Here is a 26,109-nt window from a genome sequence, read left to right as displayed (position 1 = left end):
TATTTTATTTTAAAAAATATTATTTTTTAAAACAAAAGCATGACGTATTGAATTAAGATTATTTCCAATTAGACTAATGCTGTTGAGTGTTGATACAACATTATTTTTTTTCTCTGCGATTAAGAATAAGAAATCAGGAATAAAGCTGGTGTAGCATTAATACATGGTTTCTGATAGGTTAAAAATCAATTGTATCTGTGTTATTCCCTGTTTCTGTTGCCTGTGTTTTTCATTGTGCATCCAGCTTTATTCCTGATTCCTTAGTCCTAATCGCTAATACAGGACCGGGGCTAGTTGGTACATAAAGCAAGTTGATACACAGTAATCATTGTAAAAGTGACAAAAGATAATATTACATAAAAAATATAGTATTTCCGCAAAAACATTGTGATAATATTTCAATTAATTATTTCAGGCTGAGTAGCGTATTTTCACAAATAGAAAATATTTTTGTACAGCCGAAAATAAAATAAATCAGTGATTTATTAAGGGCTGGTTGTTCCAGTCTGTTAGTAAACTACCTAATAGTTAAATCATGTTTGTCTTTGTTTATCCTTTACATTGGACAAAGATAGACTTGTGATTTAACTATCAGAGGTAGCTTACCAATAGGTTGGAACAACCGACCCTAAATGTTATATTTATAAATCTGGTCATTATATCATAATTCTGTTTCTTTAAAATCTTTACTTTAAACGTAATAACTTCCAGTTATATTAATGTCTTAAAACATTTTTTTAAGCAATAATCAAAATATCTAAATATGGCAGGTCGGGGCTGGTTGTGACAAGGTAGGTTGTTACAGCTTTCTACTTATATATAATTTCGATCAACTCCGTCGATGTAACACATAACCTCGGTGCAATAGATATTTTTATCTTATGTAAGATTTCACCATTAACGTCTCTTATTACGCATCAAAACCGGTCAATACAGAACATCAGCTACATTATATTTATATATTGTAATTTTGCACTCAACAATGTAAATGTAATATAACACATGTTGTTATATGTTATTTCTTTTTATTAAATATATTATAATTTGAAAACTGGATCTTTCACAACTTAATCCAGTACTGTAACAACTTACACCGCATACGGGGCTAGTTGTTACAAATGTAATTGCCTTATAATTTTTATTGGTATAACAATAGTTGATTGTGTAACAAGTGCGGGAAGTTGAGAATTGGACACGAGTGCGATCACCCGCACGAGTGTCCAATTCTCAACCCGCACGTGTGTTACACACCCTATATTATATTACAAAGTGCATGGAAAGTGGCCCATTGCGCGCGCGTCATCTGTGCGACGGATGGCCGATTCCGCACTCGCGAGAGATTTCTCACTCGAGGCCGTGCAGGAATGATGAGATATCTCATTCCTGCACGGGTTTGAGTGGGGAATTTCTCGCGTGGGAAATTGGCAATTTATTGTCGCACAGATGGCGCGCGCGGAATGGGCCACTTTCCACGCACGTGTGATATAATAGTTATTTGTGTAACAAGTGCTGTAAGATGAAAATTCCCGGGTGCGGAGTTGACGCACGAGCCGAAGGCGAGTGCGGTCACCGCATCTTTACGCACGGCTTGCACACCCTATTTTATGTTGCAAGAGCGTGGAAAGTGGTCTATCACCATGCACGTGTTACATAAAATTAATTATAGATACTATTCAGTTAAAAAAATTATTTTTGTGTTATATAAGCATGTGACTATTGAAAAATTCTTTTGTGGCTTGTAAAAAAATCACTGAAAAAAGTGTACCAACTAGTTCCGGTCTCCCCTATCTCCTTGTTCCTTATATTTTTTATATTCTACGGGGACCTTAAAGGCCACCGCACAATGAAAAATATAAGGAACAAGGAACAGATATTAGCGATTAGAAATAAGAAATCAGGAATAAACCTGGTGTAGTATTAAAACACGGCTTCCGATAAGTTAAAAATCTATTGTCTGTTGTTCCCTGTTTCTGTTGCCTGTATTTTTCATCGTACATTCAACTTTATTCTTGATTCTTTAGTCCTAATCGCTAATATCTGTCCCTTGTTCCTTATATTTTTCATTGTACGGAGGCCTTTACGCTTGGATGCTAATAACGCTAACGTCTGTTGAAAAATTCAGCGTCATAGCGTCAGGTGAAAACGTACCCTTAGATTATATAAAATTATACTGAATAAATAATAACAAAAATAACTATAATAAAATTAACTAAATTAAAAGAGTCAATTATTAATTGATTTTGATTTATATATTATCACATATGTTTATATTATGTTTTATACTTAACTAGATCGTTAACTTTGGGCTTTGGCTATGGAAAAGTTGTGACGGCCGGCCCCCAGAAAAAATAGCGGCGGTACGTGTGTTAGTGCGTATGTGATACCCGGCGCCGGCGGGCATGTCTTGGCATGCGTGTGTTGCGTGAGCGGCCATTTCTTGAGAGGGTATCCTGACCGAACCCCGAAATCCTGCCGACATACTTTTTTTCACGGAATTAACGATCTAGTTAAGTATACACGGAGAAAATTTTATGTTAAATTTTACTATGCTGCCGCACCAACTGCGGACGCCCCCCCCCAAAATTACGATGTCCATAGCATTTAATGCTACGATCATAGCATTCAATGCTATAATAATGCTATGATGGACATAGTAATTTTACTATAAGACTATAGCATTTAAACTTGGGCGTCTTGATGGTCCGCAGTTGCCGCAGTTGGTGCGGCAGCATAGTAAAATTTAACATGAAATTTTCTCCGTGTAAACATCTGTGTATATTGTTCACTTGACAAACGTTCAATTCACAATAGGGGAATTCACAATATAAACATTTGACTATATTTTTGTATGAAAAGTTTCGAGTAAGCGCGTTGTTTGTTGTTTGTCGAAACGTACCTGTCTTTGCAATGCTCGAAAATTATTCTCGTTGTTTCTGGTAGAATGTCGCATAATGATGCTACGTAGGCAGCTTGAACTTTCTCGAGCGCGGAAATATGTTCTACGCATTTCTTCCAAAAGGCAAGAAGCCCATCGCAAACTTGTAGCTTGTACTTGATGCCATCCAGATCGTCAAATCTCACGTTATTGCCCGTTATTATATCATCTATAACTTTCACGACCTTTAGACCATTGCAAAAAAAATAAAAATATTTAAACATTGAAACTAAGGCGATAATACCTATCGTGTCTGGGTCGAACTACGAATACATTTACAATTTACTTCATATGCCTGTAGGCGTGATATAAATGCATGAAAAATAATTAACCTTTGGATGCATGACTTCCCTAATGAGGTCTGCAAAAACTCAAACAGCAGAAGAATATAATTACTATAATAACTTTAAATTAAATACTGTCAAAAGAGAGTTAAATTATTTGGAAAAAAAAACGTGATTAAAGATATTGGAGAACATCGTAAAAAAAAGTAAATATGTTATAAAGTCTTAAAACCACTTCTTATGCATCCAACAATTAATGGGGCATTCTCCGTGAAATCAGACACCCCCTCTGTCCAAAAATTGGAGTCACCTAAAAAATTCTTTCGGGGCTCATTTTATAGCTACACATATGTAGTTTTAGTAGAGCTGCGGCCTTTTGAAAAATCAACATGGCGGACCCCAATATGGTGGCCGAAGTCTGCGGGTAACGAGGTACGACAGATGAAATCGTTACTTGGAAGTTATAGACTGTCATAGAAAAATGTGTTAATGTGTTTATTTAGTAGTTAGCATTGAATCCATGGAAAAAATAAATTTTTAGTTTGTCCAAAACCAATATGGCGGCCAAATTATCCGTGAAATGCTAAAAAATAACTATTTCGTTCTTTAAAACATACAAACTGCGTTCAATTTTCACGAAAATTTATATCATGATACATTTTAAGATGTTGATCATAAATTAACAATTGGGACGTCGTATTTGAATATAACGAAACCCAATATGGCGGCTGTATATTCGAAAAATGCTAAAAAATAATGACGTCGATATTCAAATCATACAGACTCGTTTTAATTATTATTAATTTGAGTGTTACGGTATTTTTTAATTGCTTTTTTTAATTTACTTTTTCAAATTTTTATGAAATTTTATTATTTTTTTATTTTTGACTATGATTTCGTTATTGCGGTGACAAAATTTGAACGTGGTTGATCAAATATGATTTTTCCAGTAAATACAGAATAATTTTTGAATAAGTAAGTGAAGGCAAGACAGGTAATCTTTCGAGCCAGTGAAGACAAGAGAGACAGATTGTCCGGCCAGTGAAGGCAAGAGAGACAGACTATCCAGCTAGCGAAAAAAAATTATTCTGTATTTACTGGCCGGACAATCTGTCTCTCTTGCCTTCACTGGCCGGACAATCTGTCTCTCTTGCCTTCACTGGCCGGACAGTCTGTCTCTTTTGCCTTCACTGGCTGGACAGTCTGTCTCTCTTGCCTTCACTGGCCGGACAGTCTGTCTCTCTTGCCTTCACTGGCCGGACAGTCTGTCTCTCCTGCCTTCACTGGCTGGACAGTTTGTCTCTCTTGCCTTCACTGGCCGGACAATCTGTCTCTCTTGCCTTCACTGGCCGGACAATCTGTCTCTTGCCTTCACTGGCCGGACAGTCTGTCTCTTTTGCCTTCACTGGCTGGACAGTCTGTCTCTCTTGCCTTCACTGGCCGGACAGTCTGTCTCTCTTGCCTTCACTGGCTGGACAGTTTGTCTCTCTTGCCTTCACTGGCCGGACAATCTGTCTCTCTTGCCTTCACTGGCTCGAAAGACTACCTGTCTTGCCTTCACTTACTTATTCAAAAATTATTCTGTATTCACTGAAAAAATCATATTTGATCAACCACGTTCAAATTTTGTCACCGCAATAACGAAATTATAGTCAAAAATAAAAAAATAATGAAAATTCTTAAAAATTTGAAAAAGTAAAAAAAAAGCAATTAAAAAATACCGTAACACTCAAATTAATAATAATTAGAACGAGTCTGTATGATTTGAATATCGACGTCATTATTTTTTAACATTTTTCGAATATACAGCCGCCATATTGGGTTTCGTTATATTCAAATACGACGTCCCAATTGTTAATTTATGATCAACATCTTAAAATGTATCATGATATAAATTTTCATGAAAATTGAACGCAGTTTGTACGTTTTAAAGAACGAAATAGTTATTTTTTAGCATTTCACGGATAATTTGGCCGCCATATTGGTTTTGGACAAACTAAAAATTTATTTTTTCCATGGATTCAATGCTAACTACTAAATAAACACATTAACACATTTTTCTATGACAGTCTATAACTTCCAAGTAACGATTTCATCTATCGTACCTCGTTACCCGCAGACTTCGGCCACCATATTGGGGTCCGCCATGTTGATTTTTCAAAAGGCCGCAGCTCTACTAAAACTACATATGTGTAGCTATAAAATGAGCCCCGAAAGAATTTTTTAGGTGACTCCAATTTTTGGACAGAGGGGGTGTCTGATTTCACGGAGAATGCCCCATATATATATATATATATATATATATATATATATATATATATATGTGATAAACTAGATATAATGAATTTTTGGTAATTATTTAGTAATACGGACCACCCTCCGATGACCTTTTTTCGAAATAATATCTATTATGTATCCTTTAACAGAAAATATAAATGAATAAATATTATAGTAATTATTATCATTTCGTCCTGTAATTTCTTTTTTTGGTAAAGCAGCGATTTCTCGCGAAATAAAGTATTCTCTGCTTTAACAAAAACTTTAATTTATCAACAATTTACTGCTTTAAATGTTGTGTTTTGGTAAAGCAGCGACTTCCTCGCGAAATAAAGTATTCTCTGCTTAAAAAAAAAAAAAACGTAATATTAGTCGTTTATGCCTCTCAATACTCAAAATAGCTGCTATATTTTCGAAACTTTTTTTGTTAATAACTTTTTAACGAGTAACGACCGCCGGCTAAAAACTTCTGAAGGTCACTCAGGAGGGTGACCTTGACAACATATGTCAAGGTCAAGGTCATCGGAGGGTGGTCCATATTAGTAAATAATTACCGAATTTTTTTTATAAAATTACCTGTGACAGAAAGTGTTGAGCTTTCGGCAAAACTTTTTTGAAAATTCGCTCGTCGAGCGATTCAATTGGACATACAGAGAAACATTGTTCCAGCGCCTGTAGTAAACATTCCGTATCAAGAATGAGATGTTTATCTTCCAGTAGAGCGTAACGATTGACAAACGTGTTAAGGATTGATCAGCTTGATAAACATTATTCGAAAGAAAATTGTGTAAAAATGTAGAAAATAATACCAATTATATATCTTAAATATAATTTTGAAAGGCAAATATGATGCTGAAAGAACTCTCTTTTATTTTCAATGCTATTATTTAATTTTGCAAAATGGAAAGATGTATATTTTTATTTCTTAGATTTTAATGTCATTGATAAATCAATCGTATAAAACCTTTAAGCATTATATTTGCTTTCTAAAATTATAGGCCAGTTAATGTATACAACATACATTTTGTCAAATAAAAAAAATTTGTTAAGGTGGTAATAAATTTTTGATGATTTATAAAGTTGGCGCTCCTAGTCAAGAATCCGATGAAATCTATAATATTAAAAAGGAGATCGGGACAAGCCGCCATTTTGTTTCTTAGGGGAGTAAAAACGGTTTTTGCGGAATATCTCGTTTCCGCTTGATTTTTCATTAAACATAGTTATCAATCTTGTAAAAAAAAAAAATTCTCTACAACTTTTGTCTAGAACTTTTTTTGTACTGTGCGTAGCTTCTGAGTTACAGCCGCGTAAATAGTGCAATTTTCTAAGAATAAAAAAAATGCTCGATCATCTGCCAGCATGTGCAGTGGACAAACTTGCGACAATGTTCCAAATCTATGAGATGATATCAAAGAAAAAAAAGATGAAGTAAATGACGAAAGAATCCAGACATACATTGGCTTCAATATTTTGCGAATTAGTATTGCATGAAACAGAGGAAAACATTAAAGTAGAAGAGGATAATAACGACGAAGAATTTAATGACGAACAATCCGGACCATCGAAATGAATATGATTGCAGTGACATCCTTTGATTATAACATAACAACACTTAAAAAAAAAACGCGTCATCAACTCTACCGTAAGGTGGTGAGAAAATAAGTTAATTTTAAAAAAATGTTATTTACTATTTATTAATAAAGTAAATAATCGAAAACCATCGTAATTGTTATACATTCAATTTCGAAAAACCTTAAATATGACATTTCCCCATAGAAATGCATATTCCCAACAATTTTCCTAAAATTCGTTACGCACTTTTTACGCGGCTGTAACTCAGAACGTGTTATTCACTACACGAAAAAAAGTCCTAGACAAAAGTTGTAGAGAATTTTTTTCTCTACAAGATTGATAATAACCATTTTTAACGAAAAATCAAGCGAAAATGAGATATTCCGCAAAAACTGTTTTGAGTCCTCTAAAAAACAAAATGGCGGTTTATCCCGACCCCCTATTTAATAGATCTCATTGGATTCTTGACTAAGGACGCCATCTTTATGAATCATCAAAAATTCATAACTGTCCCAATAAATGTTTTTACTTATGTTTAAATTGACTGGTCTATCATGCAAATAAAATCATTAACATTCTTTCGTATTTTTAAATCTAAGGTAATTTTTTAGGTTCAATCTTTAGTTCTTAATTATTCTATATATCAAAGGATATTTGCAATTTCGACACTTCGCTGTTGTCGAAATCAGTTGGCTCAAAGGAGGAGTCAAAGAGACCAGACGACATATTCTCGTCCATATCTAGAATATAACAATACATGTGTAAGTAAGTTTTCTTCCCTTCAAAAGTACCTAAGAAACTATTAATAACTTTTCACATCAATAACTCTCTTCCAGTCCCACAAATTGGCATGTATTATTTTTAATTATTTAACAAAGAAAAGTCAAATACGACAATCAAATAGTTAATTTTTTATCTGATTCAATAGATTGGTCTATGGGGAGAAAGTTGATTTCGGAAACAATTAAAAAATTATTCCTAGCTAAGGGAAAATAATTACATGCTGATACTTAAATTACAAAGATACACTGTGTACAATAGATTTACGATACAATTTATTGAAAGTAATCAAAAGAGGATGTACAGCAAATAAAATACACCGGTAACTTAAACTATTCGCCAATAGTGTATTTTCGCAACAATTTCAAATGGAGATCGATTAACCGTGAAGGAGGGGGGGGGGAGGAGTGTAATCAGACCTAATCTTCCTCCTCCCTCCTTCACTATCAATCCCGAATAATAGGTAGAAACGGGGCAAATCGAAAATTTCTTGGCAATGCTCGAGGTTGCCAAAGTTTGCTGATAAGGACGTCAATTAAGGCAACTCCAAGCTCTAATCGTCGATTCACCAAAAGTTTCTGACTGTAATTTGCGCCATCGCCGGCATGTAACCGGCGAAATTGTAACCCACTTCTCGGGAGGATTTAACCAATTGAATCGATACGCAAGGTCGATTTTTCGAAATGTGCAGGAAATGTTTCAATTGTCACGAGTCACGACTGTTTCTATATATTTGGCATATTATAATTTATCCATTATCCATTTTCAAGTAACATCGAGAAAAAATAAGAGATAGAAATAAAATTGTTATGTATCAGTACTAGATGTCAAATGCAGAAGAGAAAAGAATCAAATTAATGAGAGAAGCTTGTGGAATCAAATAAAATGGATAAGAAGAGAAATAAGAATGCAGCGACGGAATGTAGAACATGTAGCCGAGGGCTAGCGTATATTTGTAAAAACTAAGGATCAACAGAAAAAAGACCACTGGGACGAAGAAATGAGTTCAAAGTTGGTTTCCTACGTCAACAAGGCAAGGCCATGCAAATATGAAGAATCCTAGTTGAAGAAAAAGGGGAAAAAAGAGAGGAAGACAAACAAGGCAGTCGCGGGAGTTAACGAGCGAGAAAAGAAGTCGATCCGCGCCAGGAATTGGAATGATCGAGCTGTCGGACTTGCCATGGCAACTGCGGACAACAAGCTGTCAGATGATGGGCAGAGTTTTGATCAATAATACCGGCAGTGACTGTGGTTGCCTGCCGGCGGTTCTTGAGTTCGATATACGGAGTCGCGCGAACAGTGATTTTGACTCCAAACAACAGCACGTGGCTGCCGGGTTGTAGTAAGGACAGAGGGTGGCGAAGGGGTTAAGAGAGGGTGGTTCCGACACGTGACGAAGCGGCGAGCGACGTGTACCAGGCTGACTCACAGAGGATGGATTTGAGCGATGCGATTTTCGATCGAGAGATGCTAATTTCTCGTCCCTGAATTACGAACTCGAGACTTCGTGATTCGAGCCGCCGCCAGTCGGCTCAAAACTCTCAAGAGTAGCATTGACTATACTGATTACGATACCGATGTTTCGGTGCTTCAATATGCCTATTTATTGAAAGAGTCTGACCTACTAAATTCGCACGAATATTTTATTATGTTTGAAATGTACTTAGCAAAAAAGAAAACAGCATGATGAAATAAAAATTAAGGCTTATTATTAACAAAAAAATTTTTGTCTCTATCAAAAACAAAATTGCAGAAAAATCTCTTGGATATTTTTAAATAAAAAAACATTATTTATAATATTAATATTGTAACAACTCAAAATGTGTCCTATAATAATAATATTAAATGATAATAAACAGTTTTCTAGCTGTTCTCTAAGATAATTTTTGTTTAACTATAGTTTGGAAATATAGAAAAAGTTGCAGAAAGGAAGCTTTTTTTGTTTTTAATTAACGAGATAGTAAAATGATAATTAAATCAATTCATCAAATATTTTTCTCTATTTTCTATTTCAATAACATGCAAAAATACGTAAGAAAATAACTATTTTGCGGTTAGGGAAAGAACAAATATTATAATCGATAAAAAAATTGTCTTCTAAAAAAGTTATCTTTTTCTTCATTTTAAAATATTTGAAAGTCATTCATGTCTTTTTCATAACGGAATGATTTTCATTAATACGTATATAATAAGAGATTCGATCAAAAAAGATTAATTTAAAATTATAAAAATTTTGCTTGTTTATATCTCTTCAAAATAAGTAAATTTAGTATTTTTCCGTATAATCAAAAAACAAAAACAAAAATATTTCAGATGTATGTAGTACATACTTCAAATTGAGGGAGATATTCTATACACATACAGATATCGCGATGTTACGTCACTGTGGCCTCGAGAGCAACGTATACGAAGTGAACGAGGAGTTCGACCACCCTGGCAGCGCTGACAGTGATCGTAATGACGGAGGTTAATGGTACCAGTACAAGTATAGTGTTCGTGTGTTGGCTCCCGTTCAAAGCAGAGGCAGGGAAAAAGAGAGAGAGAGAGAGAGAGAGAGAGCGAAAAGGGGAGAGTTAGTACACCTACAAGCGTGTTTGTGAACCGGGCTTGGACTTGGTACACACCGAAGGTTGGTGGAGGGCAATGGATGAGGGTAGTCAGTCAGTCGGCGCCCAGTCGTGGCGTCGACAACGTTTCTTGGTGGACTCCTCACTCGAGAGCTAAAGAAACCTAAATATTATATTTATAGAGAAAGATCCTTTTCCTTAATTCAACCTGTGTTATCGTCAAGGGATTGCTTCCCCTGCCAATGAACGAATTAATAAATAAGCTCCACTAAAAAGGTTTTGGAAATTGTCAAGAGGACACATTGACAATGCGAAAAAGATTGTCCGGGGATGTCTAATGGTAGAAGAGCGACGCGACCTGTCAGGCAGCTGTCGTTGCAGCAGCCTGCGCCGCGTCGACAACATATTAGACGTCAGAGATCGGCGGAGGACGATTGCAGCAAGTCCCTGCAAATCTACGCGAATCCGATCGCGCGTGGAAGATTAGCCACAAATGCGACAGAGAAGCCCAAGGTAGTTGAGAAAACTTGCTTCCCTTTAACCATTAGGTTTTAATTAGGACTCGCCTTTCTGTAGACAGCACATAGAACTCGTTTTTTTTTTCATTTAATAATCGAAGAGTCGTTTTATTACGTTGTATTCATTTTAGATTTTTAATATCTCTCAAGGTGCATAGTCTTAACGTAATAAATACATTTAACAAATACGTTTTGTTATTTTATATTATCGTGCAATTGACAGGTGCGAGTCGCCTGGGGTGATGATCGTCGCGGCTGCGATGGTCTGGCCCAGGTGGAGGTGGTGGCTCGGCAGATCCCAGGTCGATCCAGACCACCCACAGGTCGATCTGGCAGGGCTTATGCCACTACGGAGAAGGCATCGATCCTTTACTCGCGGCAAGAGCTCGCCGAGAGGCTGCGACTCGCATGGAAGCACCGCGAGCAGAACAAAGCGAACATCGACATTTTCCTGGCACATGGCGTGGCAGTGGAGGAACGCTGCGACTCTCAGCTATCAATGTCCGCCCCGCCGACCCCTCTCTCCAGGAAGAAGCCTAATTCTATTCAGGATGAGAAAAAAGTTCAGCGGAACCCAGCAGCGTCAAACAATATGAGAGATCGAGGGAAGGAAACGCGTGAAGATGATGCTATTGAAGATGGAAGATCATGCGGGAAGAAGCTGGAGACTGCGTCTCGATTGACGGAGAACGATCTGTTGACGAAAGGGGTTGAGAAAGTAGCGAAAAGCGTGGAAAAAGAGGAAAGAGATAACGAGGTATTTAGATGAATAATTATACTCTGTTCATAATAACGAAATTTTTCAATATCAAATAATCGGATAGAGGACATTACCGATCTTTTTAGAACCAAGTTACCCACTTGCACGATAATCCAGAGATAATCGAGGAGGAGGAGAAGAGAAAGAAGACGCATATAAATATCGACTGCACGAATCTTCATCTTTCAATGACCGATCTATCACAACCGTCGGCCGCTTTTTCATGCTCGAAAGCGGCAAATGCGGAATCGGCGAAGATCAATGCCGATTTTTCGTTGGCAAAGCAGAAGCGCGCGAGTTTTCACAGCGGTACCAATCGCGCCTTTCTCGTACCGATGGTTGACAAGTCTCCGAAAGTACCGGAAGCGAAGAATAAGCTCGCGCCAACGAAATCGGTCGAGATCAGATGCGCTTCGGCCGATAAAACCGCGACGAGATCGCCAATCGACAAGAGTGCTGTTCTCACGAGAAGCTCGTCTACGGCAAGCCTAGAAAAAGCGAGAAGGACGAATTCGGCGCCGCCGCAGAGACGAAATCTCGCATCCGCGGCGCGCATACAGGTGAACATTGTGATCGACGCGCCTGGTCTCGCCGAGGCGACGGATAAATTGATCGTTTGTGAAAAAATGCAGGACGGAAAAGATGCCGTGGAAAAGTACGAGGAAGGTGCGACGAAGGTAAGTAGTTGCTTGAGAGCTTTTCCTAGAATCTGAAAAATCCGGGGATTCACTATCGCTTTGCGCGTCGTAAATCAAAGATCTCCTGATAATAAAATAATTCATAAGTAAATAATCGATATAAAAATGAAGGAAAAAAACAGTCTGATAAGAACATAGATAAGAATCTGCGCCAACTGTTCTGTAGATATCGCGAGGAGAGCGCTCGATAAAATCGGCGCCTCTGAAGAGGAGATCGAGAAGTTCGAAAAGACGTTTCCTCGCCTCGTCGGGTCTAAGCAAAGACGAGGATCGCGGGGGACGAGGGAAAGCTTTTGTGGATCCCAAAACGAGTGACGTGGTCACCATGGTGTCGCTGGTCAGCTCGGCCGACAGCGATAGCGACGTGGAGAATTCGCCGGGCGACGATAAGCTTATCAATGAACTGCGCAGCAAGCTACCCACCATGCCTATCATAAAGACGTCTATCAACCCCAACCCTGGCACGGTGAGAAAGCCCATCAAATCAGGTAAGATGTTATTATTTTATTCTTATGCAAATTAAAATATTTCATATATATATGTGTGTATGTGTGTATATATATATATATATATATATATATATATATATATATATATATATGCAATACAGGGTGTCCCATTTGAAACAGTACGGTCGAATAACTCATAAAGGAGGAGTTTAATGAAAAAATGTTTCAGATAAAAGTTGTAGGGCTCGAAAGGGACTAATAGATGGTCATATTAAATTCTTGGCCCGGGGCCCGTATTGAGTCCAGTAGAGTTCTCTGTACCACCCGGTATATACAAATTATACAAGTTCGATAAATAAATAACGATGGACTTAGAGGCTCCTTAGAAATTTCTCGTTTCTTGAAATTCTCGCCGTTGTTAATTGAGGATAAAATAATTTTTGCTTGTTGCGTTATAAATTATTTATCTACGATCGCGATTGATAACATCCGATAACGTATACGCGTGCGGTAACGAGTAAGGCGAAGAGGCGTAGAACTATAATTGAACCGACTAATTAAGAGAGACACGAGACACGCGAGCCGCACATAGCCAGAATACTTCTGTTTATATAACACTTGCGTCTCGACTTGCGTTCACTTGTGATCAATGAAATTCTTTATTTTATTATTCGTAATGATTAAAATCTAAAATCGCTTAATTACTTTTTTTATTAATTTGTTCTGTTTTACATAAATATTCTTTTAACTTCAATCCGAATAGTTTACAATTATTTAGGAAATTGATTAAATTTTTTTTTAAATATACCATAAAATTTATTATTATATGATAAAAAGAGAAGAAGAAACAAAGGATATAAAATAAATTACAATTTGTGTATTATATCAGAAAATAACAAAATAAAAAAATATAACACAATTAACTAAAGAAGGTGGCATTTTTCGATTCAGGCTAGATGACTAATAATAATATTTCTGTGTGAATTTTGTATACTTTTTCCAATTCAGTAAGCTGTGCGCCAATCTTTTGTCGGTCTTAAAACACAGCTTCTTGTTGGAATAGTAAATCCACATACTTAAAGCGATAATCGATATACTTTTGATACTAATAATCATCCTATTTAATTCACTATAAAGAATTTATTGCGAAAAATATTACTCTAGCCAGAGTTCGAACCTGTACCGCCCTAAAAAGAATATATATACAGTATATATACATAAAATGTATACATATATAGATGTCCTATTTTAAATGCCCCAGGCAACTATCTCAATAATATGGAAGATAGGGAAAAATGTTACAGACAAAAGTTGCATAGTTTGAAAGGAATCGCATGATAAAAATATGGACTTGACCTTGAGTGATCTTTTCAAAGCCAGATCAATGTAATCGATGTTTTCTTAAATGAAACTCCCATTTTTTTACTGCATATTCTTATTCTCTAAATTTCTTGGAGTGGAATCTCACTCCAAAAGAGTGAGATCCCACTCTTACGAATAATGAAAATACTGCCAGTCTAAATAGAGCGAATTTTCACTTTGCGAAAGAGTGCTTATTCACTTTTTACTTGGAGTGATTGTTCAACTCTGGAAAGAGTGACATGTTTCACTGAATAATTATTCACCCGACATAAAAAAAATTATTTATTTCGAAATTTTATTACTATTTTTTAACTAAATTTGTTTCTTAAGATGCTGTCTATGATTATAAATATTTTCTCGTATTTGAAAAACACACTTACCTTGGTGGGATTCGAACTCGGGACCTCTGCATCGTGAGCCAACTGCCTTACGTGGTAGACTACTTCTTAATTTGATGTAAGCGTGTATATATGGTCTACATATATCACAACCAGCGCAAATAAATAATTTTTCAAAAATCATCTTAAGAAACAAATTCAGTTTAAAAAGAGTAATAAAATTTTGAATTAGATATATGATATAATATTTCTTAATGTCGGGTGAATGTCAGAAACCAGTGCCGGATCATTATGAAATTTTGTGTTCGTAAATATATTCGTAAATAATCGGGGCCTTATGTTATGTAAGGCCATCCCTAACAAATTTCTACACAGGAACAATTGAACACGCGGGAAGCGGGAAGCGGGAAGGCGATTTCACTTCAAGTTGGAGTGAAGTTTGGAGTGATGACTTCACTCGAAGCGGGAAGCGGGAAGGCGATTTCACTTCAAGTTGGAGTGAAATTTGGAGTGACAACTTCACTCTAACAACTTCACTTTAAAAATCAGAGTGAAACTCAACTCTTTTTACCTTAGAGTAAATAAATTCACTCTATTGGAGCAAATATTCACTCTTTTTGAGTGAACTGGTCAGTAACTCCATGTTTAGAATGAAAATTTCACTCCAAAAAATTTAGAGAGATAGCCCTTGTCGTGACGTTTTCAAAACACTATAATAAAGTTTATCTTGCGTCTAGAATTTTCTGAGATATTTCAAATTTTATCATAATATTTTTAATATAAAATATAAAATATCTCGTAAAGTATTCACTTTTCGATGACTTTACCTTATACTTTTATACATAGAATAATGAAAGGAATCGAATAATAATATTAATTTTTACATTTGCAATTTTGTAAAATAAATGCGTCTACAAAATACAATCAAATTTTTTAAAATAATGTTTTTCTGTTTTTTCTTTACAACAATCGATTTCTTTCATTATTCTATGTATAAAAGTATTAAGGTAAAGTCATTGAAAAGTGAATACTTTACGAGATATTTCATATCTTATATTGGAAAAATCTTAACAAAATTTGAAATATCTCAGAAAATTCTTAACGAAAGGAAGTATAATTATTGTGTTTTAAAAACGTTTTGACAAGGGCTACGAGAATATGCAATAAAAATGAGGCGTTTCATTTAAGTCTAAAACATTTTTCCGTATTTTCCATATTTTTCGAGATATTTGTTTAGGGCATTTAAAATGGGATACCCTGTATATATAATTTTTTAAGTACATACACGAAGAAAAAAAGTGACAACAAACATTTGGTTTACTGCGAGTAGCAAACTTTTTGCTACTGTAACAAAAGGTTTGCTACTATTGCTAAATTAATTAGCTCTCGCAGCAAACCAAATGTTTGTTGACACTATAGTAACGAATGATTTGCTAATATAGCAAAATCCTTTTTCTGTATGTAATTCATTAAATTTGTAATTATATATTATAATATTGTAATAAAAATCGGCGGTTTAAAGCGAGTTTAAAGATATAAAAAACGCTTTTATTCTGTATGTCTTATTAATTTTTTTTTGTAGAACCATTTTTTATGTAGAACTACCGATTGTACTAATAATGGACCACCCAGGACGGGATCGTGCAGTCTATGCGGAAACATCGTGATTGATCGTGTCGGATTAATAGGCCTGTCGTGTACGATCGAGTTTAGGCTTTTTACAAATATCACATAGGTCGAATCGAGCCTATTTACCGAGTAACCCGGTTCCAGCCGTTGGCCAGCAACTGAGCCAAACGATATCGCCCATTATCGATTTGCTTTCGCGGTAGACCGAGTCACCGGGTATCAAACGTTATTTCTCGTCTCGATCTTTGGCCCTAGGGAATCAAACGAGCAAAAAATTTGCAAAGCGATAGGCTAATTCGCCGGACAGTTTCCTTCCAGAGGGACTCGTTTGACGAGGAGCCGACGAAGGAGGAGAAGCGAATCGTCAGCGACTTCGTTCAACTTCCTCGTTTCGGACTCACCGTTAACGTCGCTCATGAAAACGGTGGTGAGAACTTGGACGAGCAGGACAGCAGAACTGTTGCCGTCACGATGCCGATGCTGGCCATCGATCCCGTGTTAATTCCACAGAATGCCGAGAGGATGGTACCGGAGGCACCGCTGACTGATCGCGAGAAGAGATGCTTGGCGGTACCGATCGGTGATCTGCACGACAAGAAGCGGAAGCTGCTGCGAACGCGCAGCACACCAAGCCGCCCGATGTGAGTGAGGTCTTCTTAGTTATAATGTTATAATACAATAAAACCTTCTATATTATGATATGAATAACGGTATTATCGATATTATAAATACCGAAATAACTCGCTATTTTATATCTCCTTATTTTAGCCCGTCAATCATCATTTATTATTTAACTATGGTTCGGATGACAAATATTATTATTTTAGAAATTATCCCCCCCTAAGAATGAAAGCATTACGCAAAATTGCAAAAATAACGAAAGCTCTTAAAAGGATAGCAAAAGCAAACAGACGTGCGGGAGAAATTGCTAAATCAAGTCCATCCATTTGCAAAAATCGAGCTATCGTCGTATCTAATCTATATATAAAGCTTAGGGAGGAGAGAGGAAGGATAAAAAGTTTGATTGGTCGACGATTTATGATACTGACGTCGAAAAAATAAAGTGGGGCGATGTAACGATGCTGGGGGAGGAAAAAAGAGTAGGAGGAGGAGGAGAAGGAGGAAGGAGTTCGTTGGTAACGGACTGGTACGGCCGTGAATGTTCGCATCCCGCGGATCGTGGTACGTCCTTCGATTGGTGCCTCCGTCAAACTTCGCTCATCATATTCGATGTCATCCGCGACGCGTACATCGTTTACTTAGGGTGCATTCCGTTTCATGCATGATGTGCATAATTCATCATTTATCTATCATTCATCATTTAACATTCGGTGAACAACAAATGACACATTATGCGTATCATGCGTGAAATGGAATGCACTCTTAGTTCAGAAGAAGTTCAGAAACCGATACTAAACTCTGCAATTTCTTGAATATGCATTCTCGCAATCTTATATTTTATAAATCGAGAACACTCTTTCACTCTTTTTCTCTCCCTCTCCCCTTCTCCCTCTCTTCCTCCCCTCCCCCTTTCGTGTTCCTCGTTATCAAAATATTCTCATAATTCTTAATTATAAGTAAGTTATTTCATTAATAATGCCATATTATATTATTCTCATTTTCTTAAAGGAATCTATTATACCATTATTATCTATTCGTAATCTTTTTATCGTTATAAATACATAGATTAGGAGGTATTTCTTTAAGAACTTTAAAGATTTTTATGTATTTTAATATTACCTATATAAGTGCATATGCGATTAGCAGTCAACACGTTAAAGTTGATCTGTCCGGACGCGCTCGATTAAAATTGTATTCGTAGTACAGACTTATCGTAATTTGCCGATCCTGCGATTTTGCAACTCTACCGCGTGATTGTACAAGAAAAGGGAAAGTAAGAGGAAGAAGAAAATGTGATTTCGATGTTCGCAGAATAGCGGAGCGGACGAATAATGGACCGATGGAAATAAAAGAGCAGAGGACGCCCCTCGTGATACCACGAGTCGATCTCGTCGCGATTCCAACTCCATCGATTGACTCACCGCTTTCAAAAGTAAAGGAATCACATGGAATCAAATTAAAGCAAATTTTTCACAGTATAACATATTGTAGAATTATGTGCTATATTTTACAGCAATATTATTACTATTACTGAGAGTGTGGAACGGGCTAAGTAAGAGCCAAGCGCTGTTGACGGTGCACAAAGGTTAACTCCTTTATTTATGATAAATCAAATTTTAAAACCGTACGTTTTGGTCCGAATTTTGGACCATCTTCAGCGAGAATATAATAATGCGGAGTTCCACACTCTCTTTTATTTTCATCAGAGCCTTTACACGGACATTACTATTACTGCTATTACTACTATTATTATTATAATGCTGCATGGTTTTGTAATTTTTAATTTGATATACTTTTGGCGTAAATACAGGTCGAGCAATTTCCTAAAAAGACATCGCCGGCAAAAGAAACGCCACCAGAAGTGATACTGCCATCGGAGCCACATTTTCAAACGACCAAGGAAAAGGAATGCTGGCATCTCTACAGGCGGATGTGTGATAAGGGCGTGTGTGTGTCCTTCGACACTGTTCTAAGGTAACAGATAATTATCGATTAAATCGAGAGCCCGATCGATAAATATAAATTGATTATAAGAACTTGAGGTTAACTTAAAAAAATAATAAGAATAATTAACAAGCATTATAATATATGTGGCATTATTAATAAAACAATTTATCTCAGAGTATTTAAAAACTCCAGAAAGACTAAGAAAGATATTTTGATAATAGATTATGATCCAATCCTCAGAGGGAGAAATAAAATAGAATGCGATTTATATATTTATATTTAACGCAATCTGTACGCATGAATGACTGGAGAAATGTATTTCAGAGGCATGCTAACACCGACGGAGTATCGACTACGACAGAAGGAATGCTCGCAGGATTTGCAATGAGATTCGCAAAGATGTCGAATTGTTACGACGTTTAGATACATTTTTAATGAACCGATTATTGTTATTTTCACGAATCGATTGATTATCGAGAAACAATAAGCGTGAAACATACCATTATATATATATATATATATACAGAATGTCCCATTTTAAATGACGAGACCTCAAATACCCTCAGATACAATAAGATCGTCCTTTGGCCTCCTCCAACTTTTATTTGAAACATTTTTCTTTAAAATATATTGTCCAAGAGATATTTGAGGTCGTCATTTAAAATGGGATATCCTGTGACTTTATATGTGCAATTTATTAATTACAATTAATAAATTACATATATTTCTTTATAATATATATTTCAATTTATATAATTTATTAATTATTAAATGTTAATGAATAACGTAAATAGTGGGCTATGAGAGCCGACGCAAGATCTAATGTGCGAGGATTCCTACTTACAAAAGATTCTACACAAGAGTCTGCCCATAAATGAATCCAGCATCAAGGACAGCTTCACACTTGTAGAAAAATTGGGCCATAAAGAGTTTCCTTCTGGATTCGTCCTATTTTCTTTAGACGTCATTTCCCTTTTTACAAACGTTCCGACAGAACTAGTCATTGACAACATATGCAGGCAATGGAATCTCATATCCCCGAATACCAAACTACCACGAGAAGAATTCTTGGCCGCTCTCAAGTTTGTGCTCGACTCTACCTACTTCACCTTCGATAAGGTCATTTACAGACAAACACACGGCAGTCCTATGGGTTCTCCTCTGTCCCCTGACGTTGCAGAAATTGTCATGCGTGACCTTGAGAGCAAAGCCTTAAAACAACTTAAATATATCCCACCTTTTTACTTTCGATATGTCGACGACGTTGCATCGGCAGCGCCCTTAGAATTTTTACAAGACACCCTCGACATTTTTAATTCCATCCATAACAGACTACAATTCACAATTGAAATAAGTAACAATAACACTCTCAACTTTCTGGATACCACCATAATAGCTACTAATGAAAGATTGATATTCGATTGGTATCACAAACCAACTTTCTCTGGACGATACCTTAATTTCTGCTCCAGTCATCCGAATAGCCAAAAAAGGGGGGTAGTTATGGAATTGATTGACAGAGCCTTCAGACTATCCCATCCCATCTTCCACCAAAAAAATCTGTCTCTGGCCATCACAATCTTACTCGAAAATGGCTATCCGTTAGACTTTGTTTTCCGGACTACGTTGGAAAAGCTTAAATCTCTTTTCAAAAGATCTCCCTCGGAGCCTCCCGACGAAGATGAGTCTACCGCTAGGTCTTATCTGTCTGTTCCGTATGTGAGAGGCATTTCCGAAAAATTTACTCATCTCGCTAATATTACGGATAAAAAACTGAGCTTATATGGCTTTAATCGACTTAATGGCCTCATCAAAGTACATAAAGATATTGTGGATAATGCATCTCAGAGCAACGTTGTTTATCGCATCAACTGTTCTGATTGCGAAGCCTCTTATACGAAACAGACCGGCAGACTTCTGGGAACCCGTATCAGAGAACACAAGCGGGTGGATCCTGGAGGATCCATTCAGTGGTGCAAATACATTGTGTGGATCATAATCACACGTTTGATTTCGATAATGCCGCAATCCTCGACAAAGGACCGTTCTACATTAGGCGCTTAGTCTCTGAAATGTTGCATATCAGCTTGCAACATAACGGTGTCAACTTACAGACAGATACTGCCTTTTTAGGCGAATCATATCTCTCGCTAATTAATAAAATAAAACATCGTTCTACTGTTTAAATATCTCCGGGAATTCTCATAGCACGATTGTCTGTCTGTTTGTTTATTTTCATTTCAATTATACGTCCGCGTGTTTTTGAGATCACGACGTGCGTCTTCGAACTCGCATTCGTGTTTCAGACACCAACGAATACATATCGCTCTCCACAGATGGAGAATGGCCATGGACGCCATAGAGACGTTTGACCGCGGTTCGCGTGGCACGCAGTAAGTTAATTGTACGTTTATCTCTTATAACATTCCTAACAGACACGGCATGTTCTGTAGTTCTGTCGGGCCACAGTTTGCTGTCTTCCGTCTCCTTCTGCAATAGAGGACGACATTTCTCGCGGCCGATCGTCGAGCGAATACGTGCAGGATATTCGCGCTGTAACTTATCGATACTCCCATGGAGATTCGGGAACGCAAACTTGACGCTCTTATAATGCGAACCATACCAATATTGTACCTGCGTTTTACGTTAGCCCGTTTACTTTGTTAGTTAGCCCGTTGCGATACCTTTGTACGCGCGAAGATAACTTTGTACATCACGTGGATGCGTGCTTTCGACTAATGTCACTGAAGAGGGCCCGATTTAGGGCTGAAACGTTTGAATAATTACTTTAAAGTTTTAATGTACTGACTAAGTATTTCTAAATATAATATCCTCGCACATTAGATCTTGCGTCGGCTCTCATTCATAGCCCACTATTTACGTTATTTATTCTTTGTTCAGAGCCTTATTATACCTTTGTTTAAATGTTAATGTTTAATTCGTGTATATAATTTACATACATATAAAATGAGATACCAAAGATAAGATAGCCATGAATTATTAATATTATCAAGATTGAGTAAACGATGTCTTGATAATAATTAATAATAACGATAAATTAGGCGCACATACGGTAAAGCAATAGGCGCAAATCGAATGACCTGAAATTAGATGGTTCCTACTAATTGTAAGCCTTAAATAAAATCCTACTGCCTCTTTCTCGATCCTTTTATATTCCCGAATTATTTTTGAATTATTTTCAAATCACTTGCGATAATATCCAATATCGGGGCATTTCTAAAGCATTTAAATACAGCAATATATTTCACAGATCGCAGAATCTGCCCTTCTTTTAATTGTACATGTGTATACCTTCTGCACTGAGAATAAAACGGACAATAGCTGTTAAAGAGAGAAGCCATTGAAAAAAGAAAAAAAGAGATAAAAGATGCAATTTAAGAAAACAGATTCCTTTGTTATTCTTTTCTACAGTTGCGGATATTTTTCTTCATATGTTCATGCATGTAGCCATATATTCAAATATATACCATGCATTCATATATCCAAATGCGTCATTAATTTAATGTACAATCATTAAACTTCGAGACGTCAGAGAAGTAACTTATTTGGATACTCGACTCGACTGTATCTCAAGTTATGATTTTTTAATAGTTTAGGTATTTAAAGAAATTAGCAGTTGCGTACACAACGCGAATGTTAATAATCGATGCTTTATCAATCAAAAACGAATTTGAATTCTTCTCCTTCTTCTCCTCCTTACGTGTTTTGCCGTTACCTCTTCATGAAGGTTGAATCGTGACGACAATCGCGGGTCTCTGGGGTCTGTCTCGAATTGAAAACGTGACGTGAGACAGGATTCTGTAACGATCCTTAACGACAGTTGTCAGATCGTTACGCAGCTTTTTTACCATATATATAGGGTGTGATCTACTAGACGCTTCAAACGCTTCAGAACATTATTTTAATTGTCCTTGTTTAACATTTTATGAACAACAAGGATGAAATGTTTCTAAGAGCGTTTGGAGCGCCAAGTGGATCGCATCCATAATATATATCTGTGGGGGTCAATCATGAATCTTTTCCCTAGGATGGAAACGTGAAAAATGAAAAATCTCTCTTTCTATTGATGTTAAATAGAAAGAGATAGTCATATAAAACTTTTCACTTTCCACGTTCCACATTAATACATGATTGACCCCCTGTCTGCGTAACGATACCGAAACTGTTATTAAGGAGTTACAGAATTCCGCTACAGGGATCGCTATTCTTCGGTTTTAAATAACGCAAATTCAAAGACTAAATACAGGGGTAGCGCGAATCGTCGAAAGCGGCGCACATGATCAAAGGGATCGTTGCGCAGCTATTATAAGATGGTAAAAAACTGCGCAACGATCCGACATAATTGTCATTAAGGATTCGAGTTACAGAATCCCGCCTCAGTAGTGCGATTCTGTAACTCGTTATGCAATCGTGCTCATAACGACAGAAACAAGTTACAGAATCGCACTACAAGTCGTGAAGCGCAAAAATCAAGACCTGATCGATCGGCGATCGTGAAAAGTCGCGAGCACGGTCTTACCTTATGGAAAAATACACTCAACTTTTGGTGTTAACCGTAAAAAAAACCCTTAAAGTTGAGTGTGATTTCAGACCACCAATTGAAGGTTAACTTTCAACCTTCAAATAATGCACGGAGTGATACAACCGACGCCTGTAGGGGCATACGGTTCTTTCTATTTTTTAGGAAAACGGTTGACCACCAAATGTTCTAGTATGGATATTCGTGACCAAACGTTTCCGCGTCGAATAAGCCGTAATAAAGTCAAATTAGTTGAAAAATAAAAATTGTCCGGCTAAAAATTTACATCACTCAAAATGCTCAAAATTTTATTTTTATTATACAGGAAAACAGACTATCAAAGACCATCAAACGACCACCAATCGATACCAATTAATAAAAATTTGATACGTTGAAGACCTATGTGTGAAGTTAGCACCCCATTTTTGAAATTTTGAAATTCTATGGCCGGTATTCATAGTCGGATCTTATATTTAAGACCGTCTTAAGTATGATCTTAAGATGTTATGAACCAATCACAGAGCCGTATTAGCATCTTAAGACATTACTTAAGACAATCTTGAAATAAGATCAGACTACGAATACGAAATATGATCCGACTATGAATACGGGCCTAAAAGTTGTTCCGGGTTGTTCTAGACTTGTTCTAAATTGTTCAAAAAGATCAAATTTTTGAAATAAAAATATTCGCGGAAAAAATTAACCCTTCGTAGTCACACTTGGGTCAATATATGACCCACACTAATTTGGAGTTAAATATCAGCCAAATACCTTGCTTAAAATGGGGCTTGGTCCGCCATCTACAAGAATTTGAAGTATCCTCTATAGGTACCTAAAGACCGTTAATCATGTACTCGTTCACGATTTTTTTTCAAGATGGTGCCATTTGATTTCTCACAAAACCGCAGTTATTTTATATTTTAAAATATTTAAGGTACGTTCCAGAATTATTTGGACACGATCGGATCGATACCATTAAAATGGCAATACCATTAAAAATCAACTGGATCAATACGAGCCAGTAGGACTACCGCGGGATTCTAGAGAAGTGTGACTACGAAGTCCTGGATGTATTTATCAAAAGTTCCCAGGCACTCTCAGTCAGGCGCAGCGTTGGCATCCGTGTGGTTTTAGCCGATAAGAATCCGGCACTCCCCTCGTTCCTCGACCAGGAGGGCGAGGAGGTCTTCCCCCCTGTCAAACGGGGGGCTACTGGGTAATCCTGACTTCAGTCAGGGTTCCCAGTAGTTTGAGATTTCCACACGTTAAAAAAAAAAGTGTGACCATTTTGTCGAAAATCGAACTTTTCAAGGTTGTTTCAAGTGGTTCTAGTTGTTCTAAACATTGTTCCAAAGTATTAGTTTTATTAGTCAAAAACTGAGATATTGAAAAAAGAAAAATTTTGGAAATAACAGTTTTTGGCCATTTATTCGTAAAAAAAATGACTGACAAAACTGTCGATTTATAGTCCAGTCAAAATACGGAAAAAAGGGGGGGTACCTAGAAAAAATTGCAACACAAGGTTTTATTACGTCATTGTGTTCAGAAAAATATACTGAACAACATATTCAAATTCCGCCATTTTCCGCTATCCCTAAGTATGTTTTTTATTAACAATTTATAATCAAATTCGTTTTTCTCCACAAATACGATGAATTTTGAAATTTTTGTACAAATCAAAGTTGTAGAACAAACAAATATCTACAAAAAATGTTCTTATGAATTTTTTGAAATATCTCATATTATTTGAGATATTTGCAACAAGAGCTTACTAGGCTACGCGCGGAGCGGAGCGGAGAGTTCTAACAAGCACACGGCAGTCTCTACCGGTCGCTGCTAGTTCTCTAGGTTCTACAAGGAACTTGAGTTGGTTCTCGATACTAGTATATGTGTCTATGTATACACACACACACACACATATATATATATATGTATACATATATGGAACAATCCACGTCACTTTTACCCCCCCTCTGTCCAAAATTGGTATGGACGGATTTTAATGACTAAGGGCGGAAAATGTTCGTCTTGAAAAGAGCTTTCGAAAGGCGTGTGGCATATATGCGCAATTCAACATGGCGTTATAGTTATGGCTGCTTAAAGGGATAAATTCAAAATTTCAGATTCAACATGACGCCATGTTGAATTGCGCATATATGCCACACGCCTTTCGAAAGCTCTTTTCAAGACAAACATTTTCCGCCCTTAGTCATTAAAATTTGTCCATACCAATTTTGGACAGAGCGGGGGTAAAAGTGACGTGGATTGTCCCATATATGTGTGTGTGTGTGTGTGTGTGTGTGTATATATATATATATATATATATATATATATATATATATATATATTGTGTGTGTATACATAGGCACATATACTAGTATCGAGAACCGCAACTCAAGTTCCTTGTAGAACCTAGAGAACTAGCAGCGACCGGTAGAGACTGCCGTGTGCTTGTTAGAACTCTCCGCTCCGCTCCGCGCGTAGCCTAGTAGCTCTTGTTGCAAATATCTCAAATAATGAGATATTTCAAAAAATTCATAAGAACATTTTTTGTAGATATTTGTCTACTCTACAACTTTGATCTCTACAAAAATTTCAAAATTCATCGTATTTGTGGAGAAAAACAAATTTGTTTATAAATTGTTAATAAAAAACATACTTAGGGATAGCGGAAAATGGCGGAATTTGAATATGTTGTTCAGTATATTTTTCTGAACACAATAACGTAATAAAACCTTGTGTTGCAATTTTTTCTAGGTACCCCTCTTTTTTCCGTATTTTGACTGGACTACTTATTAGAACATATTTATAACCGCGTAGAACAACTCAGAA

The 26,109-nt window shown here is 36.6% G+C and overlaps 2 protein-coding genes across 10 annotated transcripts in view; one reads left to right on the top strand and one right to left on the bottom strand.

Annotated features, from left to right (window-relative positions):
* LOC139821119 (uncharacterized) overlaps positions 1–26,109 on the bottom strand; it is a 57,836-nt gene that overhangs the window by 8,327 nt on the left and 23,400 nt on the right. For 2 of the 9 annotated variants that reach the window (XM_071791896.1, XM_071791895.1), the window contains exons 2-5: positions 7,723–7,808; positions 6,073–6,219; positions 2,897–3,120; positions 2,289–2,480 (exon numbers count right to left, since the gene is read on the bottom strand). In XM_071791896.1, coding sequence (XP_071647997.1) covers positions 2,289–2,480; positions 2,897–3,120; positions 6,073–6,219; positions 7,723–7,808 — 649 coding nt within the window. Of the gene's footprint in view, positions 1–2,288; positions 2,481–2,896; positions 3,121–6,072; positions 6,220–7,722; positions 7,809–14,582; positions 15,155–16,570; positions 16,694–26,109 lie in introns of those variants that run through there. The other 7 variants (XM_071791897.1, XM_071791899.1, XM_071791900.1 and 4 more) reach the window with 7 other exon arrangements.
* LOC139821121 (uncharacterized) lies at positions 10,391–19,679 on the top strand. Its single transcript, XM_071791903.1, has 8 exons — positions 10,391–10,928; positions 11,157–11,690; positions 11,780–12,370; positions 12,558–12,879; positions 16,477–16,810; positions 18,102–18,222; positions 18,601–18,764; positions 19,062–19,679. The coding sequence occupies exons 1-8, from the start codon at positions 10,746–10,748 to the stop codon at positions 19,123–19,125; spliced, it is 2,313 nt and encodes a 770-aa protein (XP_071648004.1). The 5' UTR covers positions 10,391–10,745; the 3' UTR covers positions 19,126–19,679.

The sequence above is a fragment of the Temnothorax longispinosus genome, chromosome 10 (genome assembly GCF_030848805.1).
Source record: "Temnothorax longispinosus isolate EJ_2023e chromosome 10, Tlon_JGU_v1, whole genome shotgun sequence".
Taxonomy (NCBI): Eukaryota; Metazoa; Arthropoda; class Insecta; order Hymenoptera; family Formicidae; genus Temnothorax; species Temnothorax longispinosus.
Note: the sequence above shows the minus strand (reverse complement) of the source record. Positions and strands in the feature narration are given on the sequence as shown.

Coding starts and splice junctions, on each gene's coding strand:
- LOC139821121 (XM_071791903.1), top strand. CDS start 10,746: ATGTCTAATGGTAGAAGAGCGACGCGACCTGTCAGGCAGCTGTCGTTG. Junction 10,929..11,156: donor ATGCGACAGAGAAGCCCAAG/GTAGTTGAGAAA, acceptor TGCAATTGACAG/GTGCGAGTCGCCTGGGGTGA. Junction 18,223..18,600: donor TTGACTCACCGCTTTCAAAA/GTAAAGGAATCA, acceptor GCGTAAATACAG/GTCGAGCAATTTCCTAAAAA.